We start from the raw sequence: 22,520 nt of genomic DNA, 5'->3' as shown, positions 1-22,520 counted from the left end.
CTGGGGGAGCGGGCTCGGGCTGCCAGCTTCTCACACCACACATGCCAGGAACACATGGGAGCACCTGAGCCCCCAGAGCACATATATGCACCCCTGTGTGAACACATACACACAGCTGGGGCACACCTGCACACACCTGTGCCCCTTAGGTCCAATCGTTCTCACACACTCCCTACAAGGTCACACCAGCTCACACGCATGCCCACATGGAAATGGAGGAGGGCAAAAGCAGGCAGGGTGAGGCAGAGCTGAGGAAGGGGCAGCTCTCCCCCAGGCCGTATGGCAGAAGCTGACCCAGGCGTCCAGCCTCCTGATGCTGACGCCCCCGCCGGGCCCTCTGGCTTGGCTGCAGGGGCATCGTCCACATATGGAGGAAGCGCTCACTACATGCCAGGCACAGTGCTAAGACCTCTGAGAGCGTTAGCTCACTGCCTCCTCCTCACACCGACCTGTGAGAAAGGCAGCTATTAGCCCCATTTTCAGGAGAGGAAACTGAGGCTCTGAGAGGTGGAAGAAGTCACTCACCCAAGGTCACAGGGCCGGGAAGTGGCAGGGCTGGGGCTCAAGCCCATCCTCCCATCAGAACCCTGGAAGGTAGCTATCAGTGGGGGCAGTACAGGGCCAGGGTGGGCGAGGCTTACCTGGGCGCGGCGGCCGCGGTTTACATAGGTGCACATGGGGTTGTAGGCGCCGGTCCCGCACACATACAGGTGTGTTCGGTTCCAGGGCTGGATGAGCCTGACGAAGTTCCCGCACTCACCCTGGGGCCAGAGGGAAAGCCAAGGAAGTGCCCAGATGCCTTCCTGGCCCCAGTGCCTTCCTGAAGTCCCCTGTCCCCCGCTGCCACCTTCCCCCACCCCACCTGTGACCCCACCGCACTCACGTTGCCATCCTTGCCTGAGAGCACACACTCCTCAATGCGCTGTGGGGAGGCTGCCCAGTGGATCTGCCAGAGATGGAGGTCAGAGGGCCCGCTGGAAGGGCCCCCAGCCCTGGGGCGCGCGTCCCTCATCTCCCCACCACATCTGGGCTGGCCCTTACAATGAGGGGCTCGCGGTTGATGTCATGCAGGTCCAGAGACAGCACGTAGTCCTTGCTGCCCACATACATGCGGTCGTGGTCCTCGTCCTTGAGCAGGATTCGGTAATCAGTTGTGTTGAGCAGGAAGTTGAAGAAGTGGGCCGTGCCTGTGGCCTTAAGCTCTGTGGGCAGAGGGCAGAGCAGCAGTGAGGGCTCTTGGAGACCATCCACCCATACCCGCTTTGACAGAGGGGGTAGCCCCACCACACGGTCATCTTAAACCCCCAGCTTCCCCTCCAGGGCCTGCTGGGTTCCCTCTCTAGTCCCTGACATTCTGGGAGGAGAACGTGGGACAGTTGGGCAGGCCAGGGAAGGGGCCACACCCAAAGCCGGGGCACTGATTCATCGGCAGCCCAGCCAGTCTCTGGGTCCCAATGAAAGGGCAGCGGGCGTGGGCCAGGGTGCGTGATGGCATCAAAGACTCTCTGCTCAGGTGGGGAGTTAATGTTCCCATGCTCAGGGTGGGGCCAGCTTCCCACAGGGGCCTAAAAGGGTTAATGAATAGGGGGGTGGGGGGCAGGTGCAACCAGGACAGCTCACAAATGCTGGCACAGAGCCAGGGAGCCCTGTCCTCACCCCAGCTGCCAACAAGACAGAGGGCAAAGCTGGCACACAGCAAGGTCCCCACCTTGCCTGAAGCAGGTTAGCCAGGACACCGGAAAGCCCTGCTGGAGCCAAACTGCCCAACAGACCTTGGGCTTCCCCCAGACCCCACAGGGTTGCTGATGGTGGAATCCTCAGGACACTCTGAACCATCCAGGAAGTCTTTCCCAGGAAAGAGGCCCTCCCCCTAGTGCTGCAGCATCCCCAGGGCTGGCGACAGGGTCCAGCTGAGTCCTCAGTTTCCCTTCTGTGAGTCTGGCAGCCCTGGGCCTCTCACCCTCAGGTTGCTGAGGGAAAGTCCTCCTTTCTGGGGATGAAAGACAGGAGGAAACTTGGCTAATGATAGGCCAATGACAGAGGACTCCAGGAAACTTGGGAACCTTCCTCTGGGAGAGGGAGTTCCGAGGGGTCCCCTTGGCAAGTCCCTCCTCCACCCACCCCCAGCTAGTTTTAGCTCCGCAGGAGAGAAGAGATTGCAGATGAATGTTCACCAGCACAGGAGGCTTGAGATGGCAGCACACAGAGGAGTATGTATGCATGCACATGGCCCAGGTATACACACACACACATATGTGTCCTACATCAGATGACACATCCACCAAGGGGAACTTACACATCGCATCTCCCTGCCCCACATCTGGTAACCCATTTCACAGGTGGGGCTATCAAGGGGGAGGTCTGGAGAGGGAGAATCTGAGCCCTGGGATCTGAGGTCACTGAGAGCCATAGATGCTGCCTGAAGGTGGAACCAGCAGGTGGCCCCATCCCATTTAGTCAAGGCCGCTGTCTCTGACTGGCCTGGTTGACCTTGACCCCTGCTGTGTGCTGGAGACCCAGGAATGGAGCTGGAGGGGCCGTGCCTGAGAGCAGCTCTGAATGGGAGCTTCAGGATGTGCTGAGATGGGTGTGTGAGGTGGGCTGGGAGCCAGGGGAGTCCCACAGCAGACCCAGAGCCCACATCTGAGGGCTGGGCAGGGCAAAGGCCTTGCCCTGCCCAGCCCTGACTATGGCAGCAAGAGAATACAGGTGATGACCTTGGCCCACCACTGGGACGCAGGGACGCCAAGGGATCAAAGGGCCGATCCCTGCCTGGCTACAGCCTCATCAGCGGTGCCTCTGAAGTCCTAGGCAGGGCAGCCTGAGCACCTGTCCTGCACCTGTTGTTGGGCCACTCGGAGTCCCCCGCCTGGCCACCCGGCCATAGTGACAACAGGAAAGTAAACACTCCCCCCCCTCGCCAACCCAGGGCCAGGAAGTGGCCAGAGAGGAAGTGGGGCTGCCAGCGGAGTCCCCCCAGGCTGGGAGAGCCCGCCAGGGGTTATTTATACCCTGGCTGGGGGCATGGCCTTGACTGTGCCCTTACCCGTCCTGCTGGGCTAGGGGACATTTGGGGGGCAATGGGGGGAAGGGAGGCGAGGCTGAAGTGGGCACCTTCAGACACAGACACCTAAGGTGCGGGGGAGCTCCAAATATCTAGCCCCAGGAATGCAACCAGCCATAATGCCTACCCTCCCATCCCCGCCTAGCCTTGGGTCCCTATAATCCAGACCCTCCCCCTCTACAGTGCCACGACCCCCAAGTCCAAGTCCCCCTCCCAAGTACAGACAGAGGAGACACCATTCAGCAGATGAGGCAACTGAGACCTACGTGAGGAGCAGGAGACCAGCCCTGATCTGACATCCTCCCTCTCAACTCTCTGTGCCTGAGCCCTTTGGTAGAGGTGGGAATGGAGGGAGCCTCTTACTTAGTCATCCAGTACCTATTATGTGCAAAGCCCTGTGCTCATTAACATCCAAATTACAGATGAGAGGCACAGAGCAGGGAAGTGACATGTCAGTCTGCATGGAGCGTGATATTCCCACCCAGGTCCATGGCCTTTTGGGCTAAAGGAGGGTCAGGTGCCGGCAGAGCCAGTCCTGGTGGTGGGGACTGCCTGTTGGGAGGGCCAGGGCCGGAAGGTGACTCGTCCTCCATTGACAGGGCACATGACTCAGGACCCTCGGGACCCCTCCCAGTGGCCACGGGATATGGCGTCAATGGCTCTGTTGTCACAGGATGTGATGTTTTGGTCTCTGTGGAAACTAAGGCGGGTGTGGGGAGCCCCCATAAGGCTGTGTGGGGTAGGAAATGGGTGGGAGCAAGGGGGAGGAATCTCTGGCTCTGGCATGGGCTTCATGACCCCAGTTGCGGTCTCGGAGCACTCATTTCCCTCATGCCAGATTGTAGTAAAGAATTCAAATAAGGGTCCCCATGACAGCCCTGCACCCCCAGCTCCAGACACGAAGACTGAGGCCCAGGGGAGAGTGGTGCTCACCTTAGGTCACAGGGTGAGGAGTGAAATTGGTGTGCTGTCCCACCTCCTCACTCTGCCGCAGGGTAGAGGAACAGGGGGCCTTCACTCCTCCAAGAAGCCCGGGTCAGGGCAGATGGTGGTTGAGTAGCCCTGGGCATGCTGCTCTGACACCTGCAGTGTCAGCAGGGCTAGAGCTTACTGGCCCTCAGCCCCACTGAGGAGCAGGGACTTGGGCCAAGGGGACCTGGGGGCCTGAGGGGGCATGGATGTGGGGGAGCTGACACGGACTGAGTTTGCTCCTGTCCTCAGGCCAGTCCCCACCTCTGCTCCACTTGCCCCAGGCCCAGCTCTGATAGCAGGAGTGTCGCCCCTCCCCCACCCCCAGGACAATACAGAGGGAGGGGCTGGGGCACAACCAAAGGCTCTGTGGGTGTCAGGGATTCAAGTTTGTATAAGCTGTGACCTTGGGGAGGGAGGGTGGTGTGCCTGAGTGATGCTCCAGGGAAGAGCTCCCCACCCCCGTGCCCTCATCCAGGCTGGGCACAGGTTGGGTGGGGTGACATCCGGGAAGGCTTTTCCCGTCATGGGGAAGGAAGAGCCTTTTCTGGCATCAGACACCTCATTTCCGCAGTCGTTTCCAGCCTCTAGCACTCTCCCATGGCCGTTAGACACTTGGGGTCCTGGCCCAGAACGGGCTGGCAAAGGTCCAGAGGCAGGAATCTCCTCAGTGTGAAGGAGGCTTAATCCTGGGGTCTCTGTTTCCTCCTCTCTGGGAAGCAGCTGATGATGCCTTACTTTAAAGGAGGCGGTGGCGAGGACAGCACTGAGGAGGCGTGTCTGCAGCCCTCACCCGCAGACCCCGAGTGGGCGGCCCCCGAGCCCTGCTGCCTGTCTCTAGGACACCAGGTCTGCTTGCCAGTGAGGCAGGGGCTGCTGCAAAAGGGGGGTCTTGGATCAGAGATGGGTACCCCGCCCCCTTGGTTACAGCCCTACAAAGCAGCAGGCCCTGACGGACAGGGTCACCTCCCTGGGCTGTGCTTGGGTACTGGGAGGTGATAGACAGGTCCCGGCAGCTCAGCCCTGACCTCTGACTTCATGTGGGCTGGTCCAGCCTTAATCCCTAAGATGAAGAGAAATGAGGCTGGGGGTGAGGGGTGGGGGTGCTGGCCGGGGTCTCTGGTCAGTACTTTATCCCCCTACCCTTCTGAGGAGGGAAACTGAGGTGGATAAGGAGATGGTAGCAGTGGCAGCAGCAGGAATGGCAGGGTCCCTCCTGGACACTCCCATGGGCTCTAGGGAGGGTTGGCCCCCGGCCCCTTTACCACTCCCTCAAGCTGTGAGGGGCCCCAGAGGGAAGGCCCAGGGGCTGGGCTGACCCACTGGCTCTCGGCCTAATCCTCTTTTAATGAGCGGCCAGCCGGAAGGCCTCAGCCCCTGGCCACAGCCTTGTAACCCTGGAGCCCCAGCCAGGCGAGCTGGGGGCAGGGCCTCCCTAAAGCCTTTGCATGCACCTTTCTCCCTGCTCAGCACATCCACCTTACTCGTACCTCAATGCCAAGACTCCAACCCTGGCCAGGCCAATCCAGGGCCCCAGCATCTGCCTTGACATACCAGGGTGGCATCTGCCTTGTGCTCCTATGGACCCTCTCCTAGGCATTTACCATTTGTTCAGGTCCAGGTCCCACATGGGGCTGGGCAGAAGAGACTGTCACCTTTGATTCAAGGGCTGGCTCTCCCAGTCCCACCTCCCACCCCATCCCTAGGGATGTTCTAGATGGGAACCCCTAGAACCCAGACCCAGGGTTTTGCCTGGGGCTTAAGCTGCCTCTTCGCTGGGGGGTAGGCTCCAGGTTCCTCTGGCCCCAAGCCCCTCAAAATCTGTCCTCTTCAATCCCATCTCTGGATCAAGCTGTCCAGATCGGAGACCCAGAAGCCTCCCTAGGAGGCATCCATACTCGCCCCTCTTCCCCCTAGGCAGGTGAGCCAGGTCAGTGCCAACAAAACCAATTACAGCCGCTCTCACCCAATTAGCAACTAATTATGGCCTCATAGTCCATTCAACATAATTAACATGTAAATGACTCCACGTGTTTATATTCAATAACGGCTCTGATTGAATTTAATTTAAAAGTCTGAACTGGGTACCCAGTTACCGTATTTCATCACTTAAAGCTGCCACTTCCTGGGAATGTCAGCTCCTCCAGGGGAGAGGGACCCAAGGCCAGAGTGAATGGTGGAGGGGCAGGTGCCAAGACACTGGCCCAGCGCTGGAGAGGGTGGAGATGGTTGTAGTCCCTGCCACCCTGACATGCCTATCCCAGGGGTGCGGAGAGGTGGTGAGGTCAGAAGAGCCCCCAGTGGGACCCACAAGATGGGAAATCCTCTGGAACAAGGGGCCCCTTCTATAGGGCTACTGTAAACATCGCAGCTGTTCAGTAAACACCAAGCTGGAGCCGAGCTGGAGCAGCCCAGCTGGGCTAAGCTCTGCTGCAGGCTTCCCTCCCATTTTGGGGGCTAAGGGCTGGGGGTTGGGGGTTGGAGGTTGGGGGTTGGGGCCTGGGGCCTGGGACCAGCAGGCCCAGGCATGCTGTTCCCACGCCCGTTCCGCCCCAGCGCCCACCTGCTCCGCCCAGGAGAAGACAGGCTGGGGGCACAGTTCATCCTGACCCGGGAAAAAGCCAGGTGGGAACGGGCAGCAGAGTCACTCCCTGGCACACACACCTGTGGACAGCAAAGGTTCTACATATCTCCCCACTAAGGATGTCCAGTGACTTTAGACCATTGTGTCCCAGCAGGTAGGGAGCCCTCCAGCCTCGGTGCTTCCATTGATCCCTGCCCAACCCCAGGACCACATGGTGCCTGATTGTTCTAGGTCTGGGCTGGTGGCTCAGGGGGCCAGGATGTCCTACCTGGACCCGAATGGCATGCACGGCTGCCTAGGAGGACACCTTTGGGCATCCGCAGGCCAGGCAAAGTTCAGAGCTCTTGCCCAGCTTGGAAAAGACAGTGTGGTCAAGGAGGCTGGCTTGAAGGGTCAAGGCGGTCCCTGAGCCTGGGGTGGGAGGAGGGGGCCTGGGCCCGGCAAGCAGTTCACACTGGAATGTGCCCCAAGAAGTGGGAAGGGGGTGGGAAGAGGGGCTGGTCCTGAGGGGAGGGTGGCACCAATCCATTTCTCAGGTGGGCAGAGTGTATCAGAGCCTCCAGTTCCACAGGCCTCGGGGAGCCCACCCCTCCTCCCACATTCCAGACCTGGCCCGGAAACCCCTCACTCCTTCCTCCACCACCTCCTCCTCCCTGTGACTGCAAAAGACAACAAACTCTCCATGGCTCATTTACTCTGATAAATCAACCAGACAGACAGGCCAGGATGGGACCAACAGGCTGGTGGGTGTCAAGACCCTCCCCCTGCCCTGGGCCCAGCCCCCATCTCTGCCCTCCTCAGACTCCTGGAGTCCCTGCAGCCCCTTCACATCACCCACCCAGAGATTCCCAGGATGTCCCAGACAGTCTTAGCGCCCCCCCCAATATTCAGATGGGGACACTGAGGCACCGCACAGACAGATGTGTGCTCAGGGTCAGCCTTGAGGGATGTGGTGAGGCTGTGTCAGGACTCCAGGCATGACTTAGCTGGTCGCCAGTCCAGAAAGGCAGCGAGTACTCCACACAGGCCTGGTGCTAGGACTGGAGAGTGCTAAGCAAAATGACAGCGTGAGCAGCCTTGAGCAGAGGAGCCTGGAGTGCCACCCATTCCACCTCAGGTGCTGCAGGAGCCCAGGAGGCCCCCACATTCTAGCTGTTGCTCTACACTTGTAGTGTAGGACTGACAGGAGCCACCCAGGCTGGTGAACCAGCAGGTCCACACAGTGGACTCTGCCCCTGGAAGGAAATGAGGGCATCAGCACTGAGCCCTAAATGGGAAGAAACAAGGCCCTTGGCTGGGTGCAGAGACCTTAGAGGAAAGAGAATGTCTGGGTAGGAAGCCACGAGGGGTCATGGTAGTGATGGGAGGAGATGCAGACAAGGGGGGATCAGGGGAAGGAAGGAAGGACGAAGACTGGGGGAAGGGGGTGGAGCTGAGGCCTCACGCCCCGAAGGCCTCCTGGTCCCTGGAGGGGCCTGTTGCTTTGGGGCTGTCTCTGCCCTGCAGAGATATAGCAGATAGGCAATACTTGCCAGCAGCCCCTGTGAGGATGCCACAGGTCAGCCTAGCTGAGCCTCCCTCCGCCACGGGCTGGCCTCCTGGAACCTAGGCCAGCAGCCACCGCCCAGACCCCATTCTTTGCCAGGTCAGGATCAGTAAGCAACCCCAGGAGGCCTCCACCCTCTCCCAGGGGCTGCTCAGCAGCCTGGGGGGCGGGGGCCTGCAGGCCTGCCAAGCTCAGGCACCCACGTGAGCTGGGCTTTGGATTCAGATCGGAGCCTTCTGGCATCCAGGCCTCTGGCAAAGGCCCTCTTGCTATTTCTAAGAAAAATGCAGCAGGAATCTTCTCTGCTTCTCCAGAGCTCTAAGGGCTCCCTTGAGGCAGGGCTCAGATTCCCAGGACAGCACCAGGTCAGGCCAAGAAAACATACTCTCGGGCCAGTCATGTAGATGCCCAAGTGAGCAACCCAGGTCTGGTCACCCCTAGCACAAGCTGTAGGAGCTAGAACAGTGCAGGGTGTGGGGTTGGGGGGGTTGCGGGCTGTGTCACTGCAGCAGATCGTGGGCTCCAACCAGACTGGGACACTCATCTCTGGGAGAGCCCCCTCCATGGCATCCCTTCCCCAAATGCATTATCTTTTTCCCAGTATGTATTTGGTACCTCTGCCATGAAAAAAAGAGCTCAAAAACCACAAGGAGAAAGTGCAAACTCTATATCCTAGCACCAAGAGCAAGACTCCATCTAGCGTCTCGCCCTTCCCCAACTGCTGCACCGCACACACCCCGCCTCTGCTCCTGCTCTTCCCGCTCCCGAAATCTCCCTTCCCTTTTGTGATGTAGCCTCCTCCACAAATCCTGTCCAGACACCCATGGTAGGCATCCTCCTCCTCCTGACCCCACTCCATCCACAGGGCTCAGGGTCCCACTTGCAGTCCTTTCCAAACACCATCTGCTTTACCAAAGGTTAGAAATCTAGAGGGAGAGGTGAGGCAGTACGGACTCCTGGGGCACCCCCAGGATCAGCCCTCAGCCCTCTGAGGGTGTCTGCCACCCTCAGAGTAGCTCTTAGTTTCTGAGACTTCCTTTGCCAGAGCCATAACTGTATTCACAAAAAGTTAACGCACAGGGCTTCCCTGGTGGCGCAGGGGTTGAGAATCTGCCTGCTAATGCAGGGGACATGGGTTCGAGCCCTGGTCTGGGAAGATCCCACATGCCACGGAGCGGCTGGGCCCGTGAGCTACAACTACTGAGCCTGCGCGTCTGGAGCCTGTGCTCCGCAACAAGAGAGGCCACGATAGTGAGAGGCCCGCGCACCGCAATGAAGAGTGGCCCCCCACTTGCCACAACTAGAGAAAGCCCTTGCACAGAAATGAAGACCCAACACAGCCAAAAATAAATAAATAAACAAAACAAAACAAACAAAAAAGCCAAGCATTTAAAAAAAAAAAAGTTAATGCACAAAACACAATGAAGTCAGCACCATTTTTGCCCCCATTTTACAGATGAGGCAGCAGGGACACAGAGGGACTTCACTACGCAAGGTCTACCCATGGCCAGGATGCAAGCTAGGCAGCTTGAGACCTCAGGATGCCGTTTCCATGGGGCCACTGCCATCCCTACCTTACATGGAGAAACCGGGGGTGGGAGAGCCTAAGCTACTTGTCTTAAGATCACACAGCTGACAAGGTAGGATAGAGGTTTGCCTGCCTTCAGGGCCAGCTCTCTCAACCACCACAGCACCACCTCTTCATTCTACCAAATTAAGTGTCCCACCGCCTGCCCTGGGGGAGGAGCGGGAGGTCTCCCAGGAGTCTGAAGCCAAGTACCCACGGCTCTGAAGACACCCTCTGGGCTCCCCACCACCTCTGGAGAGGTCACAGGGTTGGAGGTGCACACACACAGGTGCAGACAGCCAGGAGCCCACTCTGAGGCCGCCACCTCCCAAGCCACAGGGTGAAAGATGCCTTTATGGGCCAGGATGAGATTTTTATCTTGGTGGTTTCTCTTTAAATTCTTTACGATTACGAAGCAGTGGGGGCTGCCAAGGAACATGATTTACTCCTTGAGCATGCACCAGCTCCTCACTCCGTGCCAAGGGAAGCTGGAGCCAGGGAGGGAGGGGTGGGCGTCGTGCCAGGGAACCAGAGACAAGGCCTGTGCTGCGGAGGCCCAGCCAGTGGCGGTCCCATCTGAAGCTTGGCTGGACCTGGAAGGACCACAGCTGAGAGCCTCGGGCCCTGGCCTGGCTGACCCAGGCTGGGCCTCAGGCAGGCTCTCGGCAAGCACAAGGACCTGCCCCGCTCTCTCCGAGGGCTGATCCCTGGCCAGCTGAGGGGCAGCCAACCAGCACCCAGGACCTCCCAACTCCCAAAGCGGCCATTTCCAAGTCCCCTCTCAGGAGTGAGGCAGCTCCCATTTCCAGGAAAACTGAGATTTGAAACGCAGGGATCTCGGCTCAAGTTCATGCTTTGGGTCTTCCTTCCTCCCTCATCAGGCTCATCCTGGAATACCCACACCTCCCCAGTTTGCTAGCTCCAAGTCCCCCTGTAGCTGTCAAAGCCACCTACCCAGCTCCCTGGTGCCACCCCTGGCCTCCAAGCTCCTGGGCCTTCTCACCTGTCCCTCGCAATCTGAAGCTCCAAGCCTGTTTGGCTGGCCAGGGAGCCCCCCTGGTGGGCAAGGGAGGGTCCTTAAGCTCCCCAGCCCCACTCCTCACACCGTTCAGTCAGGCCAGCTAAGTTGAGGCTTGCTAAAGGCCCTTCCAATTCAATCCGTATTCACCCCATACTCACTCCCCCTTGGGTGAAGTAAATGGACTGTGACCCTTCCTAACCTCCAATCTCCTCATTTCCTAATAAGGAGACCTGGCGACTTTGGTTCTCAAATGCCACACGTAAATGATGTAAGTGGTGGCACTGTTATGGGCCCAATAGCCCCAGAGGCTCAGGAGCTGGGCTGAGGAGGGCTGGTGGGCACTGACCAGCACCAACCCGTTCACCCTCCACCTGCAAAACGTCCTTCCTAAAGAGCAAGCCAGATACACCCAGACTCTTGAGAAGGTTGAACCCCAGGGCTGCTCTGGTCATAGAAGCCCTTTTCACTCCTGGACCCTGGTTTTCCTTCTCCGAAGGGAGAGAGCTTCCTAGAGGACTCTGATCAGTGAAGGGGCTGGGGTGATGGACAACTGGATTCATAGGAAATAAGCAAACCCAAGTGCTGTTTCTCCAGTGGTAGAGAGCACAAGAAGACTGACCAGTGCGAACCCAGCCCTTTCCTTGGGAAGTGAGGCTGGGCAGGCTAAAGCCGGCACTGCAGGGTCCTGGAGCTCGAGCCCGAGCCCGAGCCCGAGCCCATGGAAGAGGGCTGCGCCTGCATCCCCAACCTGCCCTCCACCCCCAGTCCTGGGACAGGTTCAGACATCAGGCAGAGCCAGGCTCCATCTTAGTCCTGCTCCTGAGTGACCCGGGAAAGCCTCTGGGTCTGATTCCTCACAGGATACCCAGGCAGTCCCCCTCCCCAGGCCTTGGAGGGACTACCACTTGGTTATCATCATGGGTACCTACAGTTATTTCTATTATTTTCATCTTTCCTGACCTCCCCTGGCAAGGTGACCTTCCATTCCATCTCCTTACTCCGGCCTCAGTTTCCCCAGTAGCCCAGCCACCTCATGTCATCACAAGACCGCTTTCCCCCTCCAAACACCTCTTGGCCTCAAGTCCTGGCCAAAGCCAGCCCAGGCAGCAGCAGTGTATTGTGGGGGTGGCTTCCTGGGAAAAAGTAAACATTCCCCAAGCTAAACAAAGGACCTGGCAGGGCCCTCACACCTCCCTCTGCAGTGGGAGGTGGTACCCCAGGGCTTGGACCATCTCAGGGTGGGGGAAGGGAGAGGTTTTTTTCTCCCAGGCTTGGCCAGTGACTCTGGGGTTAAGGGGACTCCAGGCCCAGGCAAGGATAGGTGGTGAAAAGAGAGCCCTGCTGCCCAGGCTCTCTAGTTGTAAGCATCCATGAGCTCTCAAAAAATAGCTCTCCTGCTCCTGAAAATCCTCCTCACTTGACCCCTCATTTCTGCATGACCTTGGCTGTGCTGTTGATGGAAGCTCAGCAGATGGGCCATAGGAGTCTCCCCACTCTGACTGAACCCTGGGTTCCTTCTCCCTTAAACCCTCTCTCAGCTTTAGGCCTGGCTGGGGTGCCCAGGCGGATGGGCAGGCAGCAAGCCCAAGCCTGGCCCAGTTCCTGCCTTTGTTCCTTTATCTGCCCTGGGCAGTGTGGCCCCTCATACCAGAACCTCCGGCTTAGAGGGTCTGGCCCGTCTAGGCCGGAACTAGCACCTCCCAACTGCAGCAGGACCCAGGCAAGGGAGGGGATGTGCCTAGGGTAAGGGAGGCCCTGAGGCCTGGTATGGCAGCTGCTATATCCATCCAAGGCACAGATGGAGAAAGTGAGGCATGAAGCCACAGTGACCACCAGTGTTCCCAAGAGCAGCCCTCTCTGTGCCCCTCTTGTATATACAGGAGGAGAAGCTCCCCCCAGCCCTGGCCACAGCCAGGCCAGGGTCCAGGTTCTGTAGGTGTTGGTCTCTACTCTCACTCCACAAATGATCAGTGAGGGCCTACTCCTCACTGAGGGCCGCATCGTAGGCATGAGCTGCCTGAGACCATCCAGCATGAGGGGGGAGAGGGGTGCACAGGGCCTGGTGCACAGTAAGTGCTGAGCTCCCAGGAGGCACCGGCCAGCTGGGTGTCCATTGTCTTTTCAGCCACTTTGTCTGTGAGCACCCCATCTTGTTCACTGCACAGTCCCCAGTGCTCAGCACAGGGCCTGGCACATGGCAGGTACTCAAGAATCTGCTAAACTAAGTGACATCTAAGCATAAAAGTAGGACAGGAGATCAAGTAGGAAACAGAAAGGTCATTCAGGACAGGGAAACCTGCCCGTGCAAAAGCACAGAGGCCTGGGGATGGGGTGGCCCCAGGCAGCCTACAGCCCCACCCCAGGCTGCCACGAGAGTCAGCGCCACAGGCTGGCTGCCAGTGAGTTGGGCTTTTAGTCACTGTGGGTGTCAGCTTCAGAGCTAATTGAGGGGGAATCGACCTGACCGATGTGGGCTTCAGGCGTCGGCAAGGCCAGAGCACCAGCACTATTTCTGGCCTCTCCTCTGCCTCCTGCCTGACTGTGGCCCTGCCCTTGCCTGATACTCGGTTTCCCTCTCTGGAAAAAAGGAACAAAAGCCTTTGCCCCTTTGCTCCTGCAGGTCCAAGAAGGTTTAAAAGGAGTGTACAGAGACCCTCCCAATATCTTGTTTCTCCTGCTTCCTCTCATGGGTCTCCAGGGTGATGACAAAAGTAATACCCAGAGTGGACGTCTTGGTTCCAGGATCCCAGGGGTGTGGAAACCAAGTCACCTGCCCTGCCCCTGTGGGGGGAGGGGATGCTCTATTCTCCCTGCTGGCACCATGGGCTTGGAATGGGGTGAGAGGGGGACCAGGCCCCTTCAATATTTATTAATCAGCTCCGAGGACTTCCACCAGGAAAGGGTAGAGATATCAGCAGAATAAGTATCTCACCTTCTTAGGCCTAGGAGAGGAGTTGTCTTTTACAACCCAAACCAATCAACTCTTCTGCCCATTTCTCAGGCCCTGTGCAGGACTCCTTCCAGGCACATCCTCATTAATTCACTCCCCACTCCCCCATCAAGTTGCACAGGTAATATAGGGCCAGGAGAGGGGCTCTGCTGGGGGACATGGGAACATGGTGAGGTGGGGGCTGGGCCTCAGCCAAGCCTGAGGAAGGAAAGGTTGGCCCAGCCTTTCACCCTTATAAGTGCATCCAGAAATCTGGTCAGCCAGGGCTGAGTCGGCCCCACCCAGGGCAGGCAGCTGGACCAAGTGACCCAGGGCCAGAGGAGGGCCAAGGCTGAGAACTCAGCGGCGACCCCAGGTCCCCCAAGCATGGCTGCTGCTCCTTATCCCAGGCCGAGGGTAGACTCTTGGATCATGCACACCTTCGAGGAAGTGGCTAGTGAGTGAGCCATCGGTATGCCTGGAGAGTATGTGTGGCATGCGTGTTCACCTGCCTAGTGGGTTAGCTGCAAAGGTGATGGAGCCAGGGGACTAGCATCTCATTCTGCAGACTCCAACTCATCATTGTAACGTTCCAGTGACTTCAAGCAAAGTGCTCACTGGGGATGTCAGGCCTGTCAGAACAGCACGTGCTCTCCCTGAACTCACCGGGTGGTCTAGACTCTAGTCACAGCCAAGAGCCCCTCCCCAATTCCTAGGAACCCCTCCCACATGGAGACCCATAGGAAGGTCCCTCAAGCACCCACAGCCCAGCAGAGCAGGTCCTGCTCCTCTAGCTTTCGGAGGCCTCAGTGTCTGCCCTGATTGTCTCACCAGGCAGGGCAGGACCAGTGGCAGGGAAGGGCTTCTGTTTGTTTTGTTTTGTTTTTTTTTGTGGTACGCAGGCCTCTCACTGTTGTGGCCTCTACAGTTGCGGAGCACAGGCTCCGGACGCGCAGGCTCAGCGGCCATGGCTCACGGGCCCAGCCGCTCCACGGCATGTGGGATCTTCCCGGACCGGGGCACGAACCCGTGTCCCCTGCATCGGCAGGCAGACTCTTAACCACTGCGCCACCAGGGAAACCCAGGGAAGGGCTTCTGCAAACACAAGTTTGAAAGGCAAGACACCTCTGTCACCCCAGTTATCACACAGAGGGAGATGCTCTGCAGACTCAAACCCAGAGGCCACATATTCTGGCTCTAGAAGCGGTCTGGGGACTTCCCTGGCGATATAGTGGTTGAGACTCCATGCTTCCACTGCAGGTTCAATCCCTGGTCGGGGTACTGAGATCCCTCATGCCATGCAGCCAAAAAAAAAAAACAAAAAAAGAAGCAGCCCAGACTCAGGACCCTTCTCCAAATATCTAAGTAGTCCAGTCTCCAGCCTTTCCCAGCAAGTCACCACCTCCTTTGTCAGCCCCAACACACCCAGTGTGACCCATGTGGCTGCACAATTTGTCCTTTTTTGCTCTGACCTCTCTTCTCTCTCCTGTGCAACAGGGCCAAGTGCTCTGGACAGAGGAGGATGCTGGGGAACAGCAAGGCAGCCTCTTACCTTTAAATGAAAGCCGGACCCGGGGCGTGGCCGGGAGGTAGTCCTGGGTTGGGGTGGCTGGCCAGGCCCCAGTCAGTAGGGAAGCCCAGAGGAGGAGGCCAGCGACAGGCATTGTGGGAGGGGCCTAGGGCCCAGAAATCAGGCAGCCGGCTAGACACCTGGGAGGGGGAGCAAGATTGCAATGTGTGAGGCAGAGTGGGGTATCCTGCCCTACCAACATTTCCCTGTGTAATTCTGCCCAAGGTGCCTCAGTTTCCCTATCTGAATAAATAGGGCGATGGGTGTCTCCTTGCTCACACCCTCAGACTGGGGCCATGAATGCCTCAGTGTGAAAACCTCATATTCTTTCTTGTCCCAAACAATGGGTCTAAAGACCAGCCACTGAGTTCAGCCTAGGGTCACCAGGACTAATAGGGGCCATGGGAGACTCAAACCCTCCCCGCATCACAGCTTCCTGACTTCCATTCACAGCGCTCAGCTCAAGCAGGTGATCTTACAGCCCCCTCTAGTTCCCTTGCATCCACCCCCAACCAAATGGGCTGTTCCTTCCCTCTTCCACTTCAAGGAATGAGGGAAGAGATGGGTCCAGTCCTGCTGGCTCCAGCCAAATCTCTCCTTCTAGTATAGGGAAATCTGAACCTGATTATTGGGGTTGGGAGCATGAGGGAGTGGAGGATGAGTGAGACACACATAGATGGCCTAGAGTGAGAGAGAGACAGCAGCCAGAAAAGGAGAGTCAAAGAACAGTAAGGTCTACTTTTACTGAAATCACAGCAGGAGGGATCCAGGTCAGACATACAGAAGGACTTCCTGCCAGGAAAATTTCCAGCTCTGCCTACAGAGGGCAAAGAAGGGGAGCGAGGACGGCCAGCAGGCCTGGAGCAGGGTCTGAGCCAGCCTCAGTGTCCCCTGCAGAACTCCCATACCCCCAGCAGGTCCAAGTTTCCATACAATGTTTTTCAAATATTGTCTCCCCGGGCAGACTGGCTGTTGGGTAAACGCAGCCCAGCACCAGTTGTCTGAACATATTGCTCCCTCCAGGCGAAAACCAGTGCCAACTTCCCAACCGCGCCCCCCCCCAACCAGATGCACTGGGGGTGGGGGCACCAAGAATGACAATGTGAGCCCCATCCCCCAGATCTGTCTGGCCTACTTCCTTCTCCCATGGGAGACAGGACCCCAGGCCCACTTCTAGGACCCTGAGGTGGGGGTGGGGTGTAAGAGGTAACGTGGCCTGTTAATCCCCTGCACTGGCTAACACATACTGAGGCAAGGCCCAGGCTCCACATCTGACTGTCCAACCCCACTCGACAGGCCCTGATGCCCTCCCTAGCCCACCTCCCCCGAGACCTTGCCTCTCCTGCCAAGCAAACCACTGGTGGTTCCTCAGACAGGAAGTGCAGCTTCAGGCTGACTGACCCATTCCCCATGTGGTGCCCTCTGTGGGAACACCCGCTCCTGAGTGCCTGACACACCTCTCATGTTCCTTCCAAATCCCCCATCACAGGTGCTCCCTCCTAGGGAGGATGGCTGAAGGAGGGAGGGGAGAATCAGAACCAGCCCTTCCGCCAGTCTGCTGGGGCACAAAGCTGGTGCTGACTGAATGGCAGGCCCTGATGAGGCAGGCAGGTGGGAGAAAGGGCTGTGCAGCTACCAGCACCCTGGGGTTCACCTGGGAGGCCCCCACTAACAGTTGTGGATATACACACGTCCACACTTACATGCCCACACTCGTCCTTACAAGCATATGTTTGTTCAAGAACTTGACCTGCTAGTGGGGTGGGGCTCAAGGAAGCTGGGAGACACTATCCTGGCTTGGGAAGGACGAGATGCAGGCTGGGTCCCTTAGAGAGCTTTGTTCCTCTGTATCAGAGGGCTCAGGGTGATTCGCCTCCCATCCTCCCTGTGACCTCATTTCTCCTACAGCCATTTTCATGGTGACAAGGTCAGGGTCACCAAGGACAGTGGTGGAGTCCCCCAAGGTGTCCAGAAACGTGGAGGGCTTTGCTCCACTGGGCCCCTACAGGGACCTCCCACAATGCTTTGGCCCTTTAAAAGGGTGAATGGGGGATGTTCAAATCTGTTGGGGCCTCAGGCCCAAGTCTAGGCCCCCTCCTTGGCAGCCTGGGGGGTGGAGGAGAGAAGGAGAGGGAAGGAAAAAGAGGAAGAGAAGGACAGAGAGAGGAAAGGGGAGGGCATTTCCACAGTTGCTTCCCCTCTGCCAGCCCCTAGATGCATTCCACCCAGCCCCAGCCCCGGAGAAGCCCCCAGTCTGGCCTAGCCCAGGTGGGTGGACAGAGAAGGAACAGCCACCGCCACCTGGGAGCCCACCAGGAGGAGAGCAGAGAAGGAAGGAAAGAAGGCTGGCGGGAGGGAGCAAGGGAGGGAGGCAGGCGGGAGGGAGGAGGAGAGAGGGAGGAGAGAGGGAGGGACGGAGGAGAGACGTTCGAACAAAGAACCGAGGAGCTGGGGCTGGCAAGGGGTGCAGGGAAGGGGCGGCCAAACGAGGGGGTCTGGAGGCACCTGGGGGTGGGGCAGGGGGCTAGGAGGTCGAATTGTCCAGACTGATCCAGACTTCTCAGGCTTGGGGGGGTTGTGGGGGACAGCCTGCCTCAGGGAAGGAAGGTTGGCTCCTTCGAGCTGAGAACTGCCTGGATGGAAGGGAGGCAGGAGCAGGGGCTGCGGGGGAACATGGTGAAGAAATTATTAACAGCACCCCACCCCCCACCTAGCTGCTCTCATACTCCCCCCCAGCAGGCCAGTGCTCCTTCCAGACTCCTTGGCTTCCCCCTCCCCCAACACCCTATGGACCAGGAAGCAGAGACACACCAGCATAGCTAGGATTGAAACCCCCCCATTTCATGGCCAGGGTTTCCCAGTCAAGGTCACCTGGGCTTCGCTCCATCTTCCCCTTCAAGGTATTCCTGGAGCGGCAGGGGTCTGAGGCTGGGTTCCTGGCCTCCTCTCCCCAACCCCCTGCACTTCTGGGCCTGGCTCCTTCAGAACTGAGGGGCAGCAGCAGGGGCAGGCGTGCCCAGTGTCCTCACCTTCCAGGACACCTTACCCCAAGGGTCCAGGCACACTCCCTATGCAGCCTGGGAAAAGGCTCCAGCTCCATCCAACCCCCTGGACTGGAATGAGCCTACCGGAATGAGCCTACCAACCTCTGGGTGCAGTTTCCCTATCTCTCCAACTAGGACAGGGGCTTCTGGGAGACAATCTGTATGAATTCAGGACAGGAACCCCCAACCTCCAGAGCAGACACATCGGTGCCTTCATTCCCCACCCCCCCGCCTCCCCCAGGTGTTCATGGGCTGGTGTTCACAACACAGTTATCTCAAGAATTAGAAGTTATTTATCCAGCCAGGCCTCCAGACCTAGCTCCAGCTGACCCCTCCTGCCAGTCCTGCCTCATTCCTGGGCCACCTTGACACGCCCTGGTCCCATCTGCTCTAAGCAAGTCCACCTAGCTCCTAGGGTCCCCTGCCCACTTAACCACTGGGGCCCCAGCCTGCTCAGATGGGGGGCTTGACTGCAGGCTCTCCCAGCTCACTTACTCCCCACATACAGCAGGGCCCCTAATCCAAGCAAGACTCCCTGCTGGAAAGAAAACCCAAACTAGCAGCAGGGGGTCAGGGGGCTGGCACAGAGCTGGGAGAAAAGCCTTGGGGCTGGCAGTCCTGCCCTGTTGATCTTGGAGACCCTCCACGTGGGGGCTGCCAGTATAGCGCTTCCCTTCCAGCAGACGATCCCCAGATCCGGACACTGAGGCAGGGCAGGCGTACCTACTGGGGAAGAACGCTGCCTGTGAGGCGTTAGTGGGAGAGCTCAGCCAGGAGAAAGGGCATGAGGCCTCCCGCTCCAGGAACAAGGCGGTGGAGGTGTAAGGAAGCACCCACCCTCCCACGCAGAACCTTTCACAGAAAAAGTTGCTTTGCACACTGGTGACCCCGCAGGCCACATCCTCCACACATCTCCACATCGCTTCGATGCTGAGGGTCGGGGCAGCCCGGCCAGGTATAGGCACCCACACCAGTCTGGTCACCCCTGCGTCCGCGGAAAGCCCCCTGGCTCTCTGAGCCCCAAGCCCCGGACACTTCCGCAGAGTTGCAGTGCCGCGGGTCCCAGAGGGATCGCGGGGTGGCCCGGCTGCCTGACCGCTCCCTCCCGGTTCCCGCCGCACTCACCTCTTCCACGGCGGAGGGGCCTGGGCTCCCGAGCAGCGGCGGCGGCGGCAGCAGAGGGGCTCCCGGTTGAGCCGGTCCGCGCTAGCGGACCCCCGGGGCCATGGCCCTGCCCGCGCCCTCTCGCCGCTGTGCCTGAGCCCGGGTCGGGGCCGCGGCCCCGGCTTAACGGGTTCTGCGGGCTTCGGGCGCGTCAGCAGTCGAGGCCCCGGGCCCCATCCCGGGCCATGGGAAGGCTCAGGGGCGCTCGGGGCCGCCTCCCCCCGGGTGGGCTGCGGGCGCCCCCTGGCCGGCGCGCCGAGGGCGCATTCCCCGGAGCGGGGCGCGGGCGACGGCGCGCGCTGGGCTTCGGGGAGCTACGCTCGGCTTGGCTCGGTGGCGCTGTGCTCGCCTGGTCTCTGGACTGGGGCCGGCCGGCCGCGCTGGGCTGCGCTCGGGGGTCAGCGGACCGCTGCCGTTCCCTCGCTCGCTCGCTCGCTTGCTCTGGTCTCGCGGCCGCCGGCGGGACGGGGCGCTCGGAGCCGCGAGGGGAGAGCCGGCAATTGGCCGCCCGTGGGCGACATTTGCATAGCGCGGCCCCGCCCCGCCCGCCCCGCCCGGCCCCACCCCCAGGGCGGGACCCGCCCGGCCGCCGTCCCGCCCCCTCTCCACCTGTCCGCGGGCTGGGCTCGATGCTCCCAGGCGGTGGGGCAGCCTGCGCCCAGTGAGGCTAATCGGCACCCCGCGCCCCCGCCCTGGCTTCGCAGGCGGCGCCCCCGCCCCGCCCTGGCTTTGTCTATCCGTGGATACACCGCGCACACCGCGCCTGGTGTTTACCCGAGCACTCAACTCCCTGGCGGGAAGGGCAGGCGCGCCAGGGAGCAAAGAGCCTACGCTCACCTGCGCACCCCCTGCCGTGTCCCTCCTTCCCACCCGCTGCCCGCCATGCCTGGCCCAGCGTGAGACCCGCAGCTCAGGGCCCGGGACTGCCCGGGCCGCTCAGCAGGTGGCAGTGCAGCCCCTGGGACGGCTGGCACGGCGGGACCTGCCCGCCGCCTCCAGCCCAAGCCAGGTCAGCCTTACAGCTCCGTTCAACCGCTGTAGAGCTCCCTGAGACGCCCTCAGCAGCCAGTCCTATTTCAAGCCAGTAGCCCCACGGACCCACCCCCTTACAGTTCCATACCCCAGAGAAGCCGGATAGGGGTTCCTAAAAGGGACATTTGCTTTCAAATGGCCTCCTGATGAACTGAGGGCCCTGCAACTGATCCGAGGAAGGGACCCTCCACCCAACCTAACCCTACTCCCAAGGCCGTAGCCTCACCAGCCAGGACCACAGCCTCAGCCTGGCCCCATGCACTTTGCCAAGGTCCCAGTGGGCATAGGACCTCTTTGTCCTCCTTCTCCTCCCTCTTCTCCTATTCCCTCCCCTTCCTCCTCTCTCCTTTCTATTCTTTCCTCTCTCCTCCTCTGCCCTCCCCTTCTCTTCCCCCTCTTTCCTCTCCCCCATTTTTCCTTGTCTGCTTCCTCCTTCTCTCTCCTCCTCTCCTCCTCTTCCTCTACAGTCCTCCTTTCTCTCTTCCTCCCTTGTTCCCCCTCTCCTCTCTCTTCCTTCTCCCTCTTCTCTTCCTGGCTAACAAGACATCCCCCAAGACATCTCTCACTCTGACCTATTGGCTGGTTGACTGCAAATGTAGGTTGGGGTGGGATGTTAGGGATCCTGCTGAGGGTCTCCTGACCCGGACTTGGACTTGGAGTGCTGGCGCACATGCTCCAAGCAGAGGCTGGCCACTGGATCTAAGGAAACACCAGCCTGCAGGGTTTTTTTGGTTTTTTTGCCATACCATGTGGCATGCGGGATCTTAGTTCACTGACCAGGGATTGAACCCGGGCCCCCTGCATTGGGAATGCAGAGTCTTAGCCACTGGACCACCAGGGAAGTCCCTTTGCTTTTTTTTTTTTTTTTTTGGTTGCAGCCTGCAGTAATAGTGGCTGCAGTGACAGTGCCTGCACGTCTCTCGCTGTCATGTCTCATTTAAAAACACTGTATCGGGTTTCCCTGGTGGCACAGTGGTTGGGAGTCCGCCTGCCAATGCAGGGGACATGGGTTCGTGCCCCGGTCCGGGAGGATCCTACATGCTGCCGAGCAGCTGGGCCCGTGAGCCATGGCCGCTGGGCCTGCGCGTCCGGAGTCTGTGCTCTGCAACGGGAGAGGCCACAGCAGTGAGAGGCCCGCGTACCGCAAAAAACAAAAAACACTGTGTTGGGACTTCCCTGGTGGTGCAGTGGCTAAGAATCCGCCTGCCAATGCAGGAGACACGGGTTCGATCCTTGGTCTGGGAAGATCCCATATGCCACGGAGCAAATAAGCTCGTGCACCACAACCACTGAGCCTGCGCTCTAGAGCCCGTGAGCCACAACTACTGAGCCCGCGTGCTGCAACTACTGTAGCCCATGCACCTGGAGCCTGTGTGCACATGAAGCCTGTGCTCCACAACAAGAGAAGCCACCACAATGAGAAGCCCGTGCACCACAATGAAGAGTAGCCCCAGCTTGCTACCCCTAGAGAAAGCCCACGCGCAACAATGAAGACCCAACGCTGCCAAAAAATTGAAAAAATAAAAAAATAAAAATAAAATCACTCTGTCAGTCATTCCTCCTCATCCCCACTCCTCTGTACCAGGGTTACCCCTGAGGTCACCACCACTGCACCACCATTACCAGTGCAGCATATGACACCATTACTGTGGTTTCCAAAGCCATCAATTCCAACACCACCCCACAACCTCCCTGGCTTCCTCAGAGCCTGGCCTCCTCTGTCACCACCACCAGCATGATCATTATCCTGCTCACTAAAGCAGAACTGTGAGGACTTGCCAAAGACAACTCCAGGGTTCTGGGTTAGGAAGGAAAGAGACTCAATTGATTTGTCCATGGAGCACCTCTCAGACACACAGATTAGGCCCAGCACACAGAGTTCTTTGGTGGCAGGGGGGTGGGAGGAAGGGGACAAGGAGAGGGAGGAGAGCTAGAGCTGGGCTTGGCTACACACAGTGGAATGATGCCACTTCTCTTCTAATCAGTGTGAGAAGGCTGAGTAATCAATAAAAATCAAAATAATTTTATTA

The 22,520-nt window shown here is 59.0% G+C and overlaps 1 protein-coding gene across 5 annotated transcripts in view; it reads right to left on the bottom strand.

Annotated features, from left to right (window-relative positions):
• SEMA3F (semaphorin 3F) overlaps positions 1 to 19,665 on the bottom strand; it is a 29,584-nt gene extending 9,919 nt beyond the window's left edge. For 2 of the 5 annotated variants that reach the window (XM_029244237.1, XM_029244240.1), the window contains exons 1-5: positions 19,420 to 19,596; positions 15,233 to 15,390; positions 1,042 to 1,202; positions 884 to 946; positions 642 to 761 (exon numbers count right to left, since the gene is read on the bottom strand). In XM_029244237.1, coding sequence (XP_029100070.1) covers positions 642 to 761; positions 884 to 946; positions 1,042 to 1,202; positions 15,233 to 15,344 — 456 coding nt within the window. In that variant the 5' untranslated portion in view covers positions 15,345 to 15,390; positions 19,420 to 19,596. Of the gene's footprint in view, positions 1 to 641; positions 762 to 883; positions 947 to 1,041; positions 1,203 to 3,997; positions 4,034 to 15,232; positions 15,391 to 17,755; positions 17,804 to 19,419 lie in introns of those variants that run through there. The other 3 variants (XM_029244239.1, XM_029244238.1, XM_029244241.1) reach the window with 3 other exon arrangements.
• Positions 19,666 to 22,520: the final 2,855 nt, after the last annotated feature.

This window comes from Monodon monoceros, unplaced genomic scaffold (genome assembly GCF_005190385.1).
Source record: "Monodon monoceros isolate NGI ecotype Baffin Bay Population unplaced genomic scaffold, NGI_Narwhal_1 Super_Scaffold_3, whole genome shotgun sequence".
Taxonomy (NCBI): domain Eukaryota; kingdom Metazoa; phylum Chordata; class Mammalia; order Artiodactyla; family Monodontidae; genus Monodon; species Monodon monoceros.
This window is presented reverse-complemented; position numbering and strand designations above follow the sequence as displayed.